Genomic DNA, 21,277 nt, shown 5'->3' with positions numbered 1-21,277 from the left:
GATGCAGCTGTGGGACAGCTTTCAAATTGAAGAGAGAAGGGACGAGGGAATGGGGTTATTTAATTGCGAGTTGGCCGTGTCCCGTGGCGATTCCGAGGGTTAGGAGAAAGCCACGGGATGTCGGGATATGAAATTTCGAATTTTAAACAACCCGCGGGGCAACTTGAAGTAGAATTTGGTCGCGATACTCTCTGATTTGATTTGTGACTGACTTGATTGGGCTGAGACTCGATTTCGAGTTTAGAACTCATGTACTTTCGGATGTGATGTATTCTCTGCATTACTTCACGGTTGTAGTCAATCAATTGTTTTAGAAGCGTAGATTTTACCGATTTTTATGACCAGGAAATTAGAGCTGAATAAAAAAAAAATATTGGATGCCTCGTTATCAAAATCGAGTGAGAAAATACAAAATTGTCATTTCCTACGGAATTACTATGTTATATTTCTCTAAAATACGGATCGTTATTCGATCTTCGGAAAAATAATTTCTACCTCTTTTCTTGTTCCAGGATTTCCGGTTTCGCGATTGAGAAATATTTTTATTGGGAGTACTGGATTCGGTTCTCGATGTTTTTGAAGGCAGCTTGGTTGAGTTAAAAACGGATGAAAGAAAAAAGTGATCGACTTTCACGCCTCATCCCACAGCCTATGTTAAACGACTGAATAATCAATAATTGAAATCTACGTGAAAACGTTAAATCGAAGACACGTCATTCTCGTAATTCAGGATGATGCAAATCGGAAAAAAATTGAGTACAAGTGATTGAAGTGAAGTGAAAAAAAAAAACAAAATTTCTTATTTGTTTCGACATTTTTACTTCATTTTGGCTAAAAAATTTATTCTAATCGAAACGTGTACACGAATAATGAAATTATTTCGGACTGCATGATATATTTGATCAATGATTCTCTGTTTATTTATTTTTTTGAACCCGCTCACAACGTTAAACACAATATCAGAAAATTATCTATAAAACTTGTAACAGTAGAAATCAATACACGATTTATTTGACTGAAAACAGTTATTTTTATTTCAAAATCAAGGACGTAGAATACGTTTATTCGAAAAATTAGGTCATCGAATCGAGCAAATAACAAGTAAAAAAAAAAAATCTAATATAATAAAACTCAAGTGCTATGATTGAATACCCAGCAGTGAATGAGAATTTAACATCAAGGTCGTGGATACACGGTGATGGTAAGAAATTGAAAGAAATCGTGACAAACGGTTATCCGCCATCATGATTTTAAGATCGATAATTTACAACAAGTGAAAATTGGATCGCTTGGAAGCGGCAAAGCGAGACAATAAAGTGCTGCGGCATATATTTTCGCATATAAAATTCGTGTTAAGATGACAGCTTTTCAAGCTTTAATTACAACATTGTTCGCGATACAGTGGGGAATTGATTTAAACAAATTAACAACGCTCACTGGAACGGCGTCAGTTGTGGCGAACGCTCAGCTGATCTGGACACCGATTTACGTCGGTGGATCGAGTAAGTATTTGTTTATTTACTTACCGATTTTTTCGAATGAAAATCATATTTCTTTTATCCGATATAATATACGGTGTTTTGTTGATCTATCGATCAATCGCTTCAATTTTCAACGCTCCAAGAGTATATAATTTATATCAAACGTATGTTACATCTACTGTCGATTTTACAATGTAAAATATTTTTGGTCGAATCGTCGTTCTTGTACAGAGAAAAATGGAGAATATGCATGTAAAATTATGTTTAGATATGAATTCAAAAAAGGTGGTACAGAAAAAAGTATTTACGCAGCTATATTAAACAAATTCATTCTTCTCGAAGAATGTGAAACGATTTGATAGATGTTTTTATTAACAAGGAGATTTAATAGAAGATATAAAATACTAGAAGATACAAGTGATCGGGCGTACGATAAAATCAATCAGAGTGGAAATAGTCTCCACCCAAGAACATTATAGAGAAAGGTTTGTGTCTTGTCTAACTGTCGGTAAGTGTCGGTATGGTAATCTGTATCGAAAACTCTCTCCTTGTGCACCTACTAAGATAGATTTATTATTTATTCCACTCGTATAATTATGTTAGTGATTTTGATGACACGGATCAGAAATGATTAATTAACCAATTAACAATTGTTCTTCAATTACGAGAAATTGAATCCATTCTGTCATGCAGTTGCGAGTTCATCTTTCTTCGTCGTATCAAAATTTGAATACAAAATTTGGATATAATCGTGTGAAGGAACGAGATTAGGAAAAAAAAAATCCAAAAAAAAAAAAAGTAAAAAATACCTACAAGGGTGTAGAGATAATCTGGAGAAAGTTCACTGGAAGTCGAGAGAAAGGGGATGAAATAAGAAGGGCGATATCCTCAGTTTCTTGCGTCGAGTTTTTCGTATACATATGTAAACCTACTGCAGAATCCTAAAGATTTCGGGAGGGGGGGTGGGGGTGGTACAAACAGCCCGGGAGGTCAGGCGAAGGCAAAAGGTATAACCGGCATAATTCGGCAGGGTTGATTCGACACACCGGCTTATGTGTAAAAACACATACATATATACACATACACATGTATATACACAAGACGGGATGGAAGTTATTCGTTCCTATTTGTTTGTCGTCAGAGGCAGACGTCGTCGTTGGACGTAGGCAGACGTGGGCTAATTAACAGAGCTTAACGAGGGACTGAGAGAGAGAGAGAGAGAGAGAGAGCGTGGGTGGGTGGAGGATGTGGAGAGGGATGAAAAGAGAGATACGAAGGTGACGGTTCCACCGGTCGATATCAGACGGGGTCGGTCGCGGGTCGTGACTAATTGTGAAGGTTGACTTGGTTTAGTTCTCGCATTTAACCCTCCCCCACCCCTAACCTCCACCCTCCCACCCGACCAAAGTCGCGTAATATCCTGACATTAGGGGCGCGCGTGTATACAAAACTCACCCCCTCCCCCTCCATTTCCGGCGCTCAAGCGACCACCCTGCACGTCACTCAAAACGCTCTCTCTCTCTCTCTTGTTTCAAGTTTTTGCTTTTTTTTTTTTTTTTTTTTCGTTTGTTTCACCCCCGCGCTCAAGGAGAACCACAAACCCACGTTTTTTCTTTTTACAGGGAAAACAAACGTATTATACGTCTGATGGGTTTGCCGAAGCGGGAGAATAATACACAGGTACACGTATACAGCAGGGTTAACATGTGACGTGAACGGAATTATTTGGTACTTTTGCGATTGAAGAGAAACCATAAATGTGTCAACGTTCGATGGGATATTGTGACAAGGTTGTCGGGTGCAAATTCGTGTGGTTTTTTTTTTTTTTTTTTTCTTCCTTCTTTTTCTACATTCCAATTCCATTTTTCTCCCGTCACTTATGCGACGCGGACTTTCGGGCGAAGTCCGTCGAGTCGGTGAAATGGGGGGGGAAAAAAAAAAAATTTCCCGAGAGTTGGGGAAAATGTAATCAAGGTGTTTTTCTGATCGTTAGGAAGCGCGCCCGGAACGGTTGTCGGTTCGTCTTTCTATCGCGTCCTGCTCACTGGGGTATAATTGATGAGGTTAAATTCGTTCTGAAAATTAAATCCACACCGGGCAGCTGGTGAAAAAAAATGCGGATATTGTGAAAAAAAAAAAAAAAAAAACCTATTCAAATATCCGCTTCTATCGTCTCTCTCGTTTTCTTTTTTTCTTTTTTTTTTTTTTTAGTAATTTACTTTTTCTAATTCTCGTGAACCCGGAATGAGAAAGGGGTCGAAATATTATTTCTCTTTTTTTCTCTCTATCCGATTATCGCAAGCCGTGTGAGCATGGACGGCTGCAGCAAAGCTGCTGCGGTCTGTCTACTTCGTTCGCTCGCTATAAAAAAAAAAAACTAAAAAAAAAACCAAATAAAATGAAACATGTGTGTATATATATATTATATTATTATATATGATATATATATTCACGGAAATGTAGGTAAAGTAATTTTCAAGGTAATCCAGCACCGCACGGTTGAAACGAACGAATGTCACGTATCATCTATGTAGATATAATTTACCTGCTACGTCGGGGGGAAAAAAAAATGATACGAAATAAAATAAAAGAAAGTAAAGATATATATATATATATATATATATATACATATTTTTATATCTTCCCGTGACGCGCGAGGATGAAACTTTTTGAGGGATGTAGCTGGGGAAGAAAAAAAAGAAGGAGGAAAAATCACATTCTCGTTTCCCGGGGTATCATCATTCTGTAGCGTATTACATAATCTGAATACATGTGTATATGTATATATATATATATATATATTTTGTAATACACATCTCTTATAATGTATCACACGCGTAACGTGTAACGTGTAGGTATATTATATATACATTATACACACCGTTCCATCAAGTGTTTCGGTGTGAAAAACGCACCGCTTTTATTTTTTTCCCTCCGTATTATCAACGTAAATTTGTCATATTACAAATTACGTTGTACGTACATTATATAAATATATACTTGCATGTATACTCGCATATATACTCGCACTTCGTTGAACTCCGTTTTTACAAACTGACGCTTATGTTTTCTGTGTATGTGTGTGTGTATTTTTTTTTTTTCTCTTACTTTTTTTCACCTTCTATTTTTCGATTCATCTGCATCCATCTCCATCTTTTTCTACATTTTTAAAAGCTCTCTGCGCGTATTGTGCGGTCCTAATTAATTGTGTGTGCACACTATCGCCGTACCGCAGCCACACCCCCGGAGTTTAAAAAAATGAAGGTAAAAAACTTCGCGGTGATAATTGAGGGGCTGGGACAGAATTTACTGAAAATGTACTTTTTTTTCTCTTTCCATTATAGCCTATTATCATATCACATCGTGATCCGAGAATTGTGCTCATTTTTCATATTTTTTTTTTTTTTCCACCCTATTATCGTAAAATTAACTCACGAACAATTAACGTATTTAATTATCTTACAATTGGATGAATCGTGCGGATTGAATTTATCCAACCATGAAATGATTTATTTTCGGTATACATGTATATATATAATGTTCGTGGAAAGAGAATGGGGTGAAAAAAAAAAAAAAAAGAAACGAAAGAAAAATAGATACACCTGTTATAGTTAACGGAGAAAGGGATGAGAGAAGGAAAAGCGAAAAGAAAACCGGAAAGTCTCCACGACTGCAGAGATTTTACGAGTAAGGTGATAGAGGGGGTGTAAAAAAGTGAAGGGAAATAAAAAAACAAAAAAAAAGACCAAGTTCCCTCAAGTACTTTTCGGCGATGGTGGTGGTGGTGGTGGTGATGATGGTGAAACTGGCGAGAGTGAGAAAAGCTCAGGGGGGTGAAATTTCTCCCCCCTCCCTCCCTTAAACTCGCGCAGCACCGGCAACCGCTTTTATTATACGCGTGTTGGGTAATTTTAGGCCGCCGAGATAAAGTTTGATTTGATGTTTTTACAGTACCGTTTTATTCGCGAGTCAGAGAACTGTTTATACGTAAGATATTCCCATTTCAATGCCGGAGCGACAGGGTGGCAAAAACTCGAGAAACGAGACGGGAAAATCGGGCGATCTTAATGGCCGAATAAATATTTTTCACGGTGCCTTAAAATCGCGTTGCGTAAACCACAGTCGAGATGAATATGAAAATTATCCGTATCGGAGGGAAATTTTTATTTACTGCCTCAAAAACTGTTCACAGACAATTTTGACAATTATGTATATCGGTAAACAATAATATTCATAGTGATTTCTTTTCTGAAATTTTTTTCGAAACGCGGGCTCTATTATCTGCTAACCTTTCACCGAAAATGAAAAACATAAAAACAACCTTCTTGCATTTCCAAACTTTTTATCAAACCATGAATATAATATTTTCTTTGTGAAAAAATAATTTTTCCCCGGTTGTGCTGTGAATTTATGGCAAAAGAAATCAAACCTGATCAACGTGTTTCACATAAATCGTTAATCCTGAAGGTCTGAAATTAGCGTGTCGATTATCACAAAATTTTTTCGACAGGCAAACTATTTGTTCCCATAATTGTCAGACATTTTCTTATTCATTCTTTTACGTGTTCACCTATTGACCAAAAATTATTCCTTTGTTAACTCGTTCGTTGAAAATTTCTTCTCGATATTCGACTCGGATTCATCCCGTTCCTTGACGATGTTTTTTTTTTTTTTTCACGTTTTGTTACCGATCCTTGATCATTATTTGCCAAAGAACCTTGTTCAACTGTAGGTGTGTATACAGCTACTTCCGTTTCCTCTTCCCCTCGAGTTTGATTTAGAGAAGCAGCAGCCCTCTGGCAATGTGCTCAAGGCATCGGCACCCCCAACAGTTCGCGGCATTCTGCCCGACTGGAACAACACCCTCGGAATTCGAACCCTTGCGTTAATCACCGAATTGAACTATTGCCGGCTGCCGGCTGTTGTTATTGGGGAAAAGCTTGGTTAGCTGCAAAGAAACCTCGAGAGTTATTTCGCCTCCATTTTCCATTCTCTCGCCCCAATTCCTTCTTTGGTCGATTTCTTAATTTCACGGCTACACTTCGAGTTTGCCGACTGGCTTAAAAATGCATCATTTTCGGATGAGTTGCTGGATATTTTTAACGAGCATTCTTTGCGGGATGTCATTTATTTTATATATATATATATATTTTTTTTTTTTACATTGAAAAAATCGTCGTAAGGTGTGATATTTTGTTATTCAAATGTTTCTATCCGACACGTACCCTGCGGTGAATAAAATTCCCCTTTCTCTGTGAATCGCGATAATATAACATATAAACGCGACGCAACACAAGCGTCTCCTTTTGCGAAGCATCCAGCAATGCGTATGGTTGTACACTCTGTTTTTGGAACACGATATTCCTATTGAAATTAATTCCGCATGTCACGTGCTATTTTCCAAACGTTCGTAATGAGACACGTACATCAACGACATCGACGTTATACCGGAGTAGAAAATTAGACGCTTATAATTATCGAAACGCGGTGAATAAGGATCAGCGAAAAGGAGCCACTCAACGTCACTCGAAGACATAGATAGAGATTTTTGTGAAATAGGTTGATTCAATATCTCGCACACCCGCGGACAGTGTATGAAACATGGACAACGAATTCGGCACGATTAACGATTCGGCAAAACAATGGAAAGCGAGGTGTAAAATTGAAAGCGTAGTGTTGAACGGTTGCAATTCGGTTTCTCCATCCTCGATGGGATATATATCCGCACATCGGTTGCAAACCAAGAATGGTTGCAGTTCGCCCGTACCTTGCGAATTGTGCGGTGGATGCGGAGTTGATACAACTTGTATGTACATGAATCCATGGATCCATGTCTAGTATATTATATACGTTATGTACCGCTTTAATATATCAAGTGCATGCTATGAGCTCGCTAAAAGGGGGGGGGGGGAAAGTTGGTTGCAAATCCATGCCCGACAACACTTCCATCCATTGTTTCGACTCGACCGCAAAGCGGAATATCACTGGTTTTGAAAACGTTCAAAGAGAGAGAGAGAGAGAGACGGAGAGAGTAGAGTGTCCATTCCCCGTGAGTTTATACTCGCCGTTCGAGCGTTATATTCGTTTGTTACGATTAACGCAATCTGTTTCCAGTGCCTTCGGCAACGCTCTGCGCAAACCGCGTCAACTTCCGTTATTTCACCCTCGTGCGGAAATTCGATTTTCGATACAGACGATAAACATTCGTATTACCTACAATGCACTATGAATCGTACGTGATCAACTGGATAGTTGGGCGTTTTTCCTTTTTTTTTTTTGTAACTTACCATACGTCTGCCGATAAAATACCGACATTGAGACACGTGACGATCAAGACAAGATGGCGTCACGTCGAGCGATCAGCTGATTGTTTCTGGTAACTTAACGCGAATGAAACTGTACAGAAAGTTTCGTGCAAGCTGTCAGAGTCTGATTTTGTTACATTGAGTCGATGGACGGCAAAATCTGGGACGAAAAACTACTTTTATTGCGAAATACGGTAAGGCTTTGGCGGTTAATTTTTCGTCGCAGGGTGGCTTCGTTGAAGAACCTGAACTCTGTACACGTGCCTCATTGTAATTATACCGGAAGCTAGAAAATTTTCGGATGACTTGGTTTCCTGTCTTGACGGCTCAATTAACCTCGCATTCATTTAGTAGGTTTCAGAAAGCGATAGACGGGGTATTCATAACCGAGATCGTTTCGTGTGAACTCGCTGTGTTGTTATTCACCCTGACGTACACGTCTCTACACACTCGCAATTTCTGCACAAATGGATATTCTTACTACATGCAGTGGTTTCGTCTTTCTCCGAAGACAATTGCTACTCGGTGTAAGGTGACGTGGGCTTGAACTAGCTCCTTTGGAAAGAGGCAGAGCTCCATATTTCTCCAGCTTACACATCCACCACCCGCAAATTTTCCCCATTCGCCCTCCGGTCTCCTTGCGAAACTCGATAATTGGCTGTGCAACTCTGCAGCTCTCACGGAAGACAATGGAGCTCGGGGATCATCCCTTACTGTATGTCACAAAATCCTCTGTATAATAGTTTCCATTAATCAGTGCCAGCTTTCCGCACGCTGCAGACAACCACAGTTCGGTATCTTAATTAGGTGTGTATACGGTTGAAAATGCGGACGAAATGGGAACCGTATAACTTACTTTGATTTCCATCATTCCGCACATCGGAGAATCTTATTCGTTAGTTTGCAGTTCAGTCTCATCTTAGTAAAGCATCTTTTTGTTTTCAGTTTCTGGTTAAATATGACAATTTTACTCGCGTCGTATTCTACCTTATCGACAGGGAATCGTAGATGGCGCTTCAGCATAGATCCAATATCCCCAACCTAACCACTCTATACATCTTTTAGATTAAATCGATTCTTTGAGTATTCAATTTTTGTTCACTGTTCAGTGTAAGTCTTCGTTCTTTTATGCACGCGACTTTTGTCTTCTTTGAATGAAACTGTTCCCTTGATCTCCACCTTAACCCCGTCTTGACTTCGTTCAACAGTTTAAAACTCTTCGCCTTAAAGAAACTAAAGAGTAAAAACTGTGTCGCAAGAAAACGACCAGCTTAGGTATACATTGGGACGCGAAATCGTTTTCCAATATACCAATTTCGGCAACTCTTCAGCCATCACGACGCGATAATTATGTACTTTTACCTCTGAAAATGGTGTGCAGCGGTTGTTTTTCTTTAATCGGGCGGCCATTCAATCCCGCATCGATTCACTAGCGAGAGATATATATATATATAAAAGTTCCTTCTTCCTTTCTGTTTCACTGAAGTTTTATTTTTTGTAATTAATTTGTTTCACTTTTTCTTCTCTCCTTTTTTTTTTTTTTTTTTGCTCCACTTGTCTTCTACTCGTCTTGCTTTCTTTTCTTCAATTTCCGTCTTTCAGCTTCTTCATGTTTCCAAACCAGCCCTGGGGGGACTCTTTCAATTTGATTGCTTTCACTCGGCGGACTCATACAAATTCGAAAGTAGGTGGGTAGATACCGCTGATCTGTCCGTCTCGCCACCATCTGAATGAAGCTGAAAATTTTCTCCCAACTGATTAATTCACTAACGAAATGAAACTCGGTGAAAACTCTTTTTTACCAAACTTTTTTTCTTTAATTTTTTTTCACCCAAATAATTATCCGCCGTAGCAACAAATTGCTTTCGGTACTCTTCTTTCGACGATCCAATTCTAAGAATCTTTCTTCATTTTTATTATAATATAAAATTTCGTCTCTGTGAGTAAAGCGAGGTTCTGAGTTTTCATCAGACTTGCGACAAACGTTTGCAAAAATTGGTAAAATTCGATAAAAAACAAAAAATAAATAAATAAATAATTAATAACGAATACGGAGAAGTGAAAATAAATGAAAATTCGTTTTGCCAAAGTAAAAAGGGGTTCGCAATACACGTACAAGTGAAGAGAGAGTTGTGAAATATCGCGGCGAGAGAATAGTTCGCCATGGTTGCCCTTTTCTGCGGTTTTCAACCGGCACAAAGGAGCTTTTTATTTTTTCTTTTTTTGTTAATTTTATTTCGTTCTTTCTCACCGGTTCATTCCGGCAGTTGAATTTTTTCTCTTTACTATCCCCTTTCTTTTTCTTCTCTATATTCTCGTTTTTACTATACCGAGAAGATGAATTAAGAGATTCTTCAAAGAATTCTCTAACCAATGATCTTTTGTTCTTCTGCACGAAGACAGATTTAGAAAAAGTTCAAATACCACTGATATTTCAGATTGTTTCTTTGCTTCGGTTTTATAGTTTTGATAACTCGTTGTTAGTTTTTTTTTTTTTTTTCCTTGTCAACTTCTTTGGGCGACAAAAATCGAAAACACTTATTGAAAAAAGTTTGTACAGGCAAAAATTGGAAACGAATTCAATAAAACAGAATATAAGAAACGTACAGAAACCTGGAGCGGGAATATTATATTAAAATATATCTCTCAGAGAACACTGAGAGCAAATATATATATATATATAAGTTTTAATTCAGGTTTGTTATAAAAAAAAAAAAAAATAAAATCGATAATGCAAATATAAAGTTTAATCAAGTTGAAAAATCGGCACGAGAGGTATTGGAATTGGTAGCGGGGATGTCTTTGCACCCTTTGTTCTCTACTTCCCACCCGCGACGTGAACTCGCTTCAAGAATTCATTCTCCCCAAGGTTATGCAAATTATTAATATATAGGATTCGACAAAGAGGAAGTCGCCAGCGGGTGCAGAGTGAAAGAAATTTGAAACGATTGGTCTCCTTTGTTTCTTCATTTTTTCCCTCAGTTTCACTGTGCACGTATAGTATTTTCATTCCCCATTTGTGACATGAATTATTTACTTATTTATTTGTTTACTAATTTTTTTTTTTTTTGAATTTTGTTTGTAACATTTTTTTCGCACCCCGAAACGTGGCGTCAATTCAAATTTCGTAAATCGTAAGGATCGGGACTCTTTGGCCACTTCTTTTCTCCCCTGCACTTTGCCCCTCCTTCCATTTTTATTCGTTTCGTTTACTTTTCACTACCCTTAAAATTGACGTTTCTCCAAAAACGAAGGTCCGAAGGTCCTGACGAAATTGCAGAACCCTTATACAGTGCTTCGCGATGTGAACCGAAACGAAAGACCTCCGTTTCGACATATTTCCTTAAGGGTCGGTCCCTTAATCCTTAAGGAACTGGGGTTCGACTGACCCACGCTGCACTTAACTTTTACTACGATCTCTTATCCCCGCTACGCGACGGACCTACATATTTAATTACTTGTTCATTTGTCGCTAAGTATAAACGAATCTGCGTTCCCCCTTCCTCCCCCCCTCCCCCGTCTACCTCCTTTCCTTTTGTCGCAAGTCGTTAGGTTTCGAATACATTTTTATCACAACACAATTTCTTGTTACTTCGTCACTTTGTTACTTTGATGCTTTGCTGGTTGAATCCTTTGTTACTCGGTTACTTCGGTGGTTTGTAGCTTTGTCGCGTTGATACTTAGCCACTTTCATGGTGCACTATTTTGATCCTTTGTTTCTTGAATCGTTTGTTACTACGTTACTTCAATGGTTTGTTACTTTTTTTACTTCAATACTTCAATAAAGCGATACTTTGACACTTTATTATTTCGACCCTTTGTTACTCGATGCGTTTGTTATTCGATTAATTCGGTGGTTTGTAACTTTGTCACTTTGATACTGTGTGACTTTCGTGCTTTACGATATTGATTCTTTGTTACTTGGATTGTTTTTTTTTTTACTCTGTCCCATCAATGGTTTGTTACTTTGATACCTCGACAGTGTTAACAGATTTTTCCGTTACGTCAACGGTTTGTCACGTGATTATTTTACTGCTTCATCTAGTCCCGACCCGTTTACTTTTCTTAAAATTGTTTACCCTATCGTTACTTTTCAACATCGCCTCTTCGTCCAACTTCGTTACTTTTCACCATGCTGCAGTGTTACTTTGTTATACGATCGCTTTACTTCGAGTCTTGGGTAACCAAGAATACTGTTCATCAGCCTTGTCGTAACGAAGTTGGTCAACTCCTTCGACTAAAACTCGTTACCAAAACGAGTAAAGAATTACGAAGAAATTTCAAAGGTGAGACATCATTCGGCGTTAATTGCCTCATAACGCCAGCGTCCTTGCAATCAACTGCCTCGCGGGCTTCTAATTACGAGACTGCATTTATATATGTATATAAGTGGTTTCACTTATCGCTTCGTCTCGAGCGACTCGATGGTAGGTGGTAGGTATGGTTCCACGGTTAACAACGCGTCGACGAGGATGGAAAGTAGCTCTGCTGTGCAGCACGTATCCTGCAATTGCGAACGCTGAGAGATACTGGAATGGCTGAGCTTGGCTGAGGGGTTGGTTGTTGGGACATAATGGGCTCCGTCTTCGCCTCTCTCTCTATCTCTATCTCTGTATCTCTCTCTCTCTATCCTGGGTATAATAAGGCTGAGGATATATTAACGCCGGTAGTACACAAGACGCCGTTTCAAATTACACCCGTGCTCATTTCGCTTTCACCGCCTTCCACGACCCCGATTAGCGAAATAGTGCCCATTTTTTCCTCTTATAAAATAAAAAAAATAAAAGGAAAGATGAAAGAAATCGAGGGCCCGATTTGAGGACAACGGTTTTTTTTTTCTACCCTTTTTGCCTCTTTTCGTTTCACTATCTCTCTCTCTCTCTCTCTCTCTCTCTCTCTCTCTTTCTCCCTTTTGCTCCGTTGTCTAGCTGATGTTTGTTAAATCGGAAATATGAACAAAGAAATGTTTGATCGAAGTACTTTTTTTTTTCTTGAAACTGATATACGCACAATTCTTGAGGTGATTTTATATCCATGAACGAAATTCTTGACGAAATTAAGCCAGAAAATGAAGTTTCGTAATTGACAAACTAAATGTCAGGTTTTTCATAAACTGATAGAAATTTTATCTGCTAACGTGAATGTTTACTCGTATCAATGAAGTTTGTTTTCTCATTAATCACAAATTTGTGTTTGGCTGATAAAATTCAGTTCAATTACTTTTCAAACAGAGGGTTTCTTATAATTGAACAAAATCAATTTGCCGTCAATAAATTTTTCAAGGTTAGGTTCGCATTCGACCAAGTATTCAACTGCCTCTGCTACTCCATTTTTTCTATCTCTATACAAGTACCATAGATTTTTATAAACTGAAGAAATGTCGATCTTTGTTAATCCTGCTTTTTACTTCTTTAATATAAATAGTGAATTTCCAAATGATTTTGGCGAGTATTCTAAAAACTTTGAAATCGACACACTTGACACAAGTAAACCGTGTAAAATTGATCATATCACGAAAGAGAAGGGAAGGCAGAGATAAACTCCCCCGTCAGTCGTTACGTGAAAGGTGAAAATTGGCGCTAGTTAAAAAAATCCAGGGAGAAAATGGCGTTATTATCGTGTCGCCAACAATTCTAACTATTTATGAAAACTTAGATCCATCCGCACGAAGTTTGCGTTTATCAGAGTCGCGGATCGATCGATGCGCCATCTATCGGCCCTGCGAGAAGATCGCGTGTTTGCGCGCGTAGTTCAAAACGTCACTAAGGCTTCGCGCATTTATTTAAGTAGATTTGACAAATCATATTTCCTTTCTCACGTCTCTTTGACCTGGCTGCACGTTCCGTACATCCTTAAAGCTAGTTATTACTAACTCGTACATTTTTCCGCAGTGGCTTTTGAATAAAGTTCCAGCCAGGGGTAGCGGGTTATACCGTTCACATACGCATGCACACACACACACGGAAATACTTGCCGGGCAGATCGTTTCAACATGCAGCGAATATAGCTATATGGGTGTAATAATGCTCGATAGCTGTATGTACAAATCACGGTGAAACTGGCTTTTATGAAATCTCGGGCATTGGCTGAGCTTACGGTCGGGGTTGCCCGTCCAGTTTTTCGACTTCGTAATGGCCCTGCAGAGCTTGAAAGTAGCTGCGAGCACCTAGACGTTTTTCTATTTTCATCCATCCCCCATTTTTCCGACTTCCGCGTACATTTTATATCTATACGTATAATCGGGGATGCGATATTCCGGCGTAACGTTCCGAACTTTTCATCGTTTTCATCCGGGAGTTATTGTCGTTGGTCAAAAACTGTAGTCGACGCGATGAAATCCGACTGATTTTATACATCTGTATATAAATCCGGAGTAAATGTAAACTGCCCTTTTTCATTCTACAGCTTCACGTACACGTTTTGCGTTGTGTTTTATATTATTTGTACGTCCACGTATATGATTTAACGATTTTTATTACACCGTAAAATACAACCTCGTACCGCAACCGTTTCCGGCAATGTTACGTAATACGTGTTTCATTTAATACATACCTTATATTATTATACCTGGTTTTTCTCGTCGCGTTCACAAAAAATTATTACCGTATATGAACTCATTTTTTATTATTTTTCATTAGTATCGTGTGGTTCTCTTTCTTTCGAATTTGTGCAGATATCCTATTTCTTATTTTCTTAATATGGTTCCTCGTTTTTAGAAAATTCCGGATTAAGACGTGGTTATTTATTTTATTTAATTTTTTTGGTTTTTTGTATTATTTTTCGGAACAGCAATGAAAGTAATAAACGAAAAATTGACTCCTGACTATAAAAATTCATTTTTGAATCAAAGTGTCGAAGGAAAATTAATTATATCAATATCTATAATATAAATATATTATGTGCGGATTTTTACGTTTATCATCATGTCAGAATCATCGAGAAGTACGAAATAAAAAATTACACGAACTCATATTTTGGATTCGTTTTTTCGCACTATTTTCATGCAAAAATCTGAAATATCAAAACTTTTGATTCGGGCCAAGCTGATTTAAATCTACCAACACGATGAACGGATAATGTGACTGTACTTTTATTTCATCATCTTTTCACAGTGTTTTTAATTAGTTATCATTATTATTATCATTTGCACGAGGCGTATCATTCGCGTACGAAAAACACAACGTGAATATCCGTCTACAGTTATCGTAAATCGAAACTATTATTGATAAGAGAGGATAGAAAATATATTGGGAATATAAAAGCGTAGTAAGTGGAAAGAGTTTTCAGGGATGAAAATATTACTACGGGGTTTGAACGCGTGTACGATTTACGAAATACATAGCATTAATAATTCATAAACTTTGACTTCCCTCAAACTCTCCAGCATGCTCTCTCATCTCTGAAATGCACCAACTCCCATCCCCAAAGCCTCTATCCTCCACCATGGCGTCCAACCACCATGAAACAATCGTTTCGAATTTATCAGCTGAATAATAAACAGCGTATGGATTGCTTTCGAACAAACCTATTCCAGTTTCGATTTCGAATTGGAGAAGGACAGTCGAGAGTAATTTCTGGTTGCGGTTTCTACGGTATAACAGCTGCCGGTAACTGTTTTCATTTATTTATTTTTTCACCTCGGATGAAAAATATAATTCCGGATTAGAAATGAAAAGCTGTTTGTATTTTTTTTTTTTTTTTAGGTGTCATCTTGAAATATTCTTTTTTAGTACGATCACTGTAACTATTGCGATAATTTGATAGATGTGCAACATTATCAAATTGATACTAGGATTTTGTTCAGTTTGAAAAAATTCTGCACGCGCAAAAACACGCGTAAAAATTTAAAAACAAAGAAACTACCGTGCAATTTCACCAAATATGGTGAAAGAAATGTTTTGTTAATTCAAATAAATTTACTTTCACTTGACGGTAACAATCAATGTTACGATCACTTTTTTTTATTCAATCAAATAAGATCTCGTTCACCATATTTTCAGATAAATTCAACGAATCAACAGATTTAGTCTTGAAATAACCACAAAAATGTCGTATTTTTACAACTGTAATCATACTAAACAGTTTTACTCGTACAACGAATTTTTTTTTTTTTTTTTTCTTGTAAATCGGATTCAAAGGTAATTTCATACGAATTTGAACGAAGCTTTCAGTACTAAACTTTCAGTTACAGATTAGAAAAAAAAAAAAAGAAGAAGAAAAAATAAAATGGAAAGAATTAAACGATAAGAGCTTAGAACCAGAACAACTCATAAAGGGAAGATAGAAAAGCGGAACACGTCGAAGGATAATTCAGTCGATAAAATTTAGGTACCCACCGTGAACCTTTTTCGCGGATAGTTATACATTTTTATCTCTTACTCCTGACCGAATGGGGTTCATAGGGGATGAGGCATGGGGGATGGTGTGGGTGAAAATCAATGATTCTGTCGAGTAAGAGCTCCGAGACCGAGTGACTAGCAGCAGCGTGTGCAAAAGCTAAATCTCCGCGTCTCTCTGCTTCCGCGATGCTATTAAATCGGTCCTTTGAATAGCAGCGATTCATTATCGGGAATACTTTGAGGAAAATTGAGCTATTAAATCGAGAATAGATTGGTTTTATCCCCCAGACAACGTCGATCGTTTTCACCAAGTGTACAACGGATGTGCGTCAAAATTTTTTTTTTTCTTTTTTTTTTTTTGTAACAAAAAATTTAAAAAAAAACACACACAGCGCACATGCAGATCCGTTCGTTACTAGAAAATTGACGCGCCAGTCCGCGTTGGAAAATTTAATTAATCGTCATCTAGTTTTGACGCTTATTGGCTCTCTCGCTTTCGATTCGGTGGGAATAAAACTGTCAGACAAGAAGTTATTCAAATTGAAAAACGATTTATTTCACAAGAAATGTGTAGATAGATTTTTGCAAGCTTATGATAAATCTTCGAGTACCTCGTGCATTAAGGTCGCGTAGTACTCCTGTCGTTACCGACCGAGCAGAATCAACATTCTTCTTCCTACGTTGAATGAACAAACGAACGAAATGGATTGAAATTTCTACGGTACGTCGATCTTTTCTAGCGGAATTGTGAAAAGTTACTCGATATTATACGGGAAGCGTTAAAAATTCACATATTTTTTCATATTGAAATAGGGTGAGTTTGCTCAGTCGGTAAGGGTGGGAGTACTACATGGCCTGAAACTAAAATTCGTATAGAGAGAAAATTGTGTATCTTTTTAGTGTTTTTTTGTTCCAAAGTGGCGTTTTCGCGATAAAAAAGGGTTGATTCGATTCTTCGGCCTTCGGTAGAGTTCGAATACCGTTTGAGACTGAAAAATGTTGGAAAGTTTGAGGAATGCCGCGACGGGTAAGACCTGGATAAAAAGCTTGGATTGTCAGGAGTTATTCGACCGGGTATCGCTGACAATGACAATTTTAGATTTTCTTTGAAGTTCGGTTGAGACGGAGCAAAAGTTGGCCGGTCTCTCTATCGTTTCTAGTTCAGACGGCGTCAAAGAAGCTCCAGTTTCGAGGCTATGCGAAGTTTCATCGAGGTTTTCCCCCGACTTGAAGGACGGACAGCTCGGTGGGTGGGTAATTTATTTCAGAGAGTTGGTAAACAATGCTTTTACTCTTTTAAATTCCGAGAGCACGACGACCTTCTCCTCCTCCTCCTCCTCCTCCTCTTCTCTACTCAACGTTGAACCTTAAACCTCGCCCTACGGTGACTGCTCGAGTTGAGGAGAGAGGAGAGGAAAGAGAGGGCTGTTGACTTCATTTTCCAACCCCGCAAAGCCGCGGCCTCCACTTCGCCGCACCAAACGTCGACCCGATGGAGAAAATTGCCGAACTAGGTACGAGGCACCGACTTTTGAGACATTTTGCACAAAGTCAAAGGGACCGAAGAGCGCGGAAAACAGAGAGAGAGAGGGAAAGATCGGGGAAGAAATACTCGGAGAAATACGAAGCCTGGCTGCCATGGCAAATACCGTCAAATTGGATGGACGCCGAAATGCTAGAAGGAACCGGAAAGGAATTGCGAGTTTGATTTTTCGAATGCGAGAGGAGGAGATTAAACGAGGGAATTGAGAAACGCTTTGATACGGTACGATGAGGATATTCGCAATAACCAGAGCAATTCGTTTCATGAACTCACCACAGTTGCGCCAGTCGATTTACAAAAGCTGGGGAGGCCGCAGCTGAATGTCATTTAGAATTTTCTTTGTTGGGGAAAAAATCGCGTTTCCACACGCGGAATTGAAAATTCGACAACGGAGAAAACACGAGCGAACTGCGATAATGAAATTTTTGTTTGCTTTTATTTTTCTTTGGTAGGAACGAATGAAAATTATTGGGGAAATCCGAAGGAGTCGATTGGCGATAAATTACAAATTTCTCTAACCGCTGGCTTATAGAGTTGAAAAACACAACTTAGCAAGCCCAAAATCAGCAAACAAAGAGAGAAGGAAATAACGAACAAATACTTTGAAAAAAAATTATTTAATCTGGAAGGAAAAAAAAAAAAAAATTGATGATCAGCGGGTGAAAAATGTACAGTACTTTTTTTTATGTAATAATCCGCAACAATAATTTTATTCTAAATGAATGTTATCTTCGTTTTTGAGTTTTCGATTTATTATATAAAGGTCTAATTCAGCTTAAATTGGAATCATCATTCATGACTGTCACGTTTTAGTACTAACTGCAGTGTAGATAAAGAAGTATTGGTTTGCGGGTAAAACAGATTTTTGTATAATTTCAAGGAGACAAACTTCGATAAGGATAAAAATTTATTAGACCATATTCAAGCGGTGAGCATAAAGTTGCCACATTCCGTATATTTCAGAAGCCTTGAGAAGAGAAAACAAATTGAAAATAGGTCGGAAAAATAGTTTTTCCGCGATACTTTTCATCACCATAAAAAAAAGAGGCTGTCGATCTGTCCGACAAAATGCCGCGGTGATCGCAAAAACGACCGAGTGATAAATCTGAAACCGAAAGGACTTGGTAGCCGAATGTAAAAAGTTTTGAAAGGAAAATTAGAAGAAAAAAAAATTATTTCTGAAAAGCACAAAATTCATATACTTTTTTTTTTTTTCAATAAATGAGTTCGTCGGACAGACGGACATTGTTCTAAAAACTGGTTTTTCAGGTTCTAGAGGTTCGAAAACGTTGAGGTTCGATGATATTAGAAACAGTTGTTTGGAACCGAAACCAATACTTTTCTTGTATTATAAAAATTGATAAATGATGAGTACAAAAAAAAAAAAAAACAACAACAACAGTATAAGATACAATTTTACGAAATCCAAAAAATGATTTTACGAAGAAAAATGGAAGTGCTATTAGCAACAAAAGATTTTTCGGATCGGCTTGTAAAGAGATGGAAAGTACTTCGAGAAATGCTGTTTTTATGGCCTGTTCCTCTCGACTTGACGGTGAAAATTGAGCGCTGTAAAGGAGTGGGCTTCGAAAGGGGGTGAATTTGTCGATCCTCTAAATCAGCCGAAGGGTTCTAGAGAACTTGAGCCATTTCATCGTCGGGTTTCTAGAAACTGACCCCGCGAGCCTAAAGATCCCCAGTAAACCAAAATCGGCTTTGCGTTTGTACGGATGGCAGCTGGGATTAACCGAATCCGATTATATAATAACTCATCTCCACCATCCGCTGCTGGTGAAAGCAGTTTGTAGGTGGAGGATATCCTATCGGAGGTATAAGGCACCCCTCTGTTCCCATAATCCCTGAACCAAACCCTCTCGATGTCCCAGGACTCTTATAAAAATTACCTGATTGGTTTACTCGCGGATTTTTTTTCTCCTCCGGTTCGTTTTCCCGTAAGATTCTTCTTTCGATCTTTCGCTTGCATGGATCCGAAAAATGCAGGGTGGATCCAAAAATTTACCAAAAAAGTTTCGTAATTTATGCTTGAATCGAAATTGACATTCGTTTAGTTTCATAATCGTTAGATAATTGTCATTTGCGTTATGGAGAAGTTTGATAAAAAAAAATTTCAAACGAAGTTTTAAACATTTAGGAGGAAATTAGTCGGTTATATTTATTTTTTTTTTCTTCTTTCTCACCTGTTCCAAAGTACGTCGTATTGTGTAGATCGAAAACAGAGAGATAATAATTGCAGACAACTTTTGCAATTGTTATTTCTAACGAAACTGTAAAGATGTGACCTAATTGTTTTTAAATAATCCACTTTGCGCAATGAGTCGCACAAAATTAACCTTACCGTGAAACTTGGTCAAAAGATTTCAACGTCTTCTTGCAAAATTACAATTTGCTGAATTGAAATTCGTAAATAAGCTCGCGAATGGCAGTGGTTGAAAAAAAAATTACCGCTACGTATCGTTTTTCAAAGCAAACTGGGCCTGATCCTTAATTATCCTTTTTCCCCGTACCGGAGGAAAAAAAACGACAGGAAGAAGAAAGTGTAGAGAAAAAAAAACTTGGGACCCGAGAGGAAAGACAATAGAAAATGCTGGCGAACCAAACGAAAGAAAGAAAAAAAAAAAAAAGCTAAGAGGATAGAAAAATTTGAAAATGAGACGGAAATAAGCTTAATACCATTCAAAGTGTTATAGAAAAGGAGTCTAAATCACGGATGACGTGGTTAAAAAATGACGGATTATTTCTCTCGGGTGGACAAAGGCGTCGTATAAAATTCATCCCGTTCTTGGTCTGAACGCCCTCAAAGCTGGACTTGCGAACGAAGCCTTAAGAACTGGCTGCTGCCCTTACGGGGAAAGGGAAGAGCGGTGAAATATCGTGTTCCTAATGCACCGGACTAAAAAGCCGGCGTAGCAGACGACGGAACCGTAGGTTGTGGAAGGGGTCGAACAAGGGTTGCGGGCTGCTAAGGGTAGTCGAGGCCCCGCAACAATGCTCATCGTATATCAACGCCGCGGAGGCGGACGCTATGAATTTCTAGCAAACTAAATCAGCCGGAATAAGTTGCGCGCCTGGAATTGAATGAGCGACCCTTGGACTTGGCCGTATGTGTATATATTGTATATAGAACTCATGCAAGGGTGGACAAGAATACAAGGTTTACCCTCCTTCTTATCTAGTTACGCGGACGCACGGGGAACGTCTTCGGAAATCGAAACGGTGGCCATTTTTTTTTTTTTTTTTTTTTTATTATTACCCCACTCGCTCTAACCTCCAAAAAATTTCATTTCTCATGGTCGACAAGATATTTAAAATCGCTCCCGCGACTTTTACCGAAAACATTTGCGCATCATAGGATGAGTCTTGAATATTTTCAATGACCTGCGGAGAAAGTGAGGTTAGCGGTTTAAATTTTGAAAAAAGGTGTACGAAATACGTTGCTTTCAACGTGATGTCTTCTGGATGACACCGAGACAGATTGTTACGTTCCGGATCAATATAAATTTGTTTTCAGTATGCGAAAAGTGAAGCTTATAATTTTATCAACTAACTAGTTTTAATATCTAACTAGTTTAATGTCTGACTACAATTTTT

General features: G+C 38.2%; 1 protein-coding gene across 2 annotated transcripts in view; it reads left to right on the top strand.

Moving 5' to 3' along the window:
- Positions 1-21,277, top strand: part of LOC124219151 (uncharacterized) — a 203,866-nt gene that overhangs the window by 96,577 nt on the left and 86,012 nt on the right. For both annotated transcript variants that reach the window (XM_046626345.2, XM_069136228.1), the window contains one exon: positions 513-1,502. In XM_046626345.2, the coding sequence (XP_046482301.1) occupies positions 1,358-1,502 (145 nt within the window). In that variant the 5' untranslated portion in view covers positions 513-1,357. The remainder of the gene's footprint in view (positions 1-512; positions 1,503-21,277) is intronic.

This window comes from Neodiprion pinetum, chromosome 5 (genome assembly GCF_021155775.2).
Source record: "Neodiprion pinetum isolate iyNeoPine1 chromosome 5, iyNeoPine1.2, whole genome shotgun sequence".
Taxonomy (NCBI): Eukaryota; Metazoa; Arthropoda; class Insecta; order Hymenoptera; family Diprionidae; genus Neodiprion; species Neodiprion pinetum.
The sequence above is the reverse complement of the archived record's forward strand: the minus strand, read 5'-3'. Positions and strand labels throughout refer to the sequence as shown.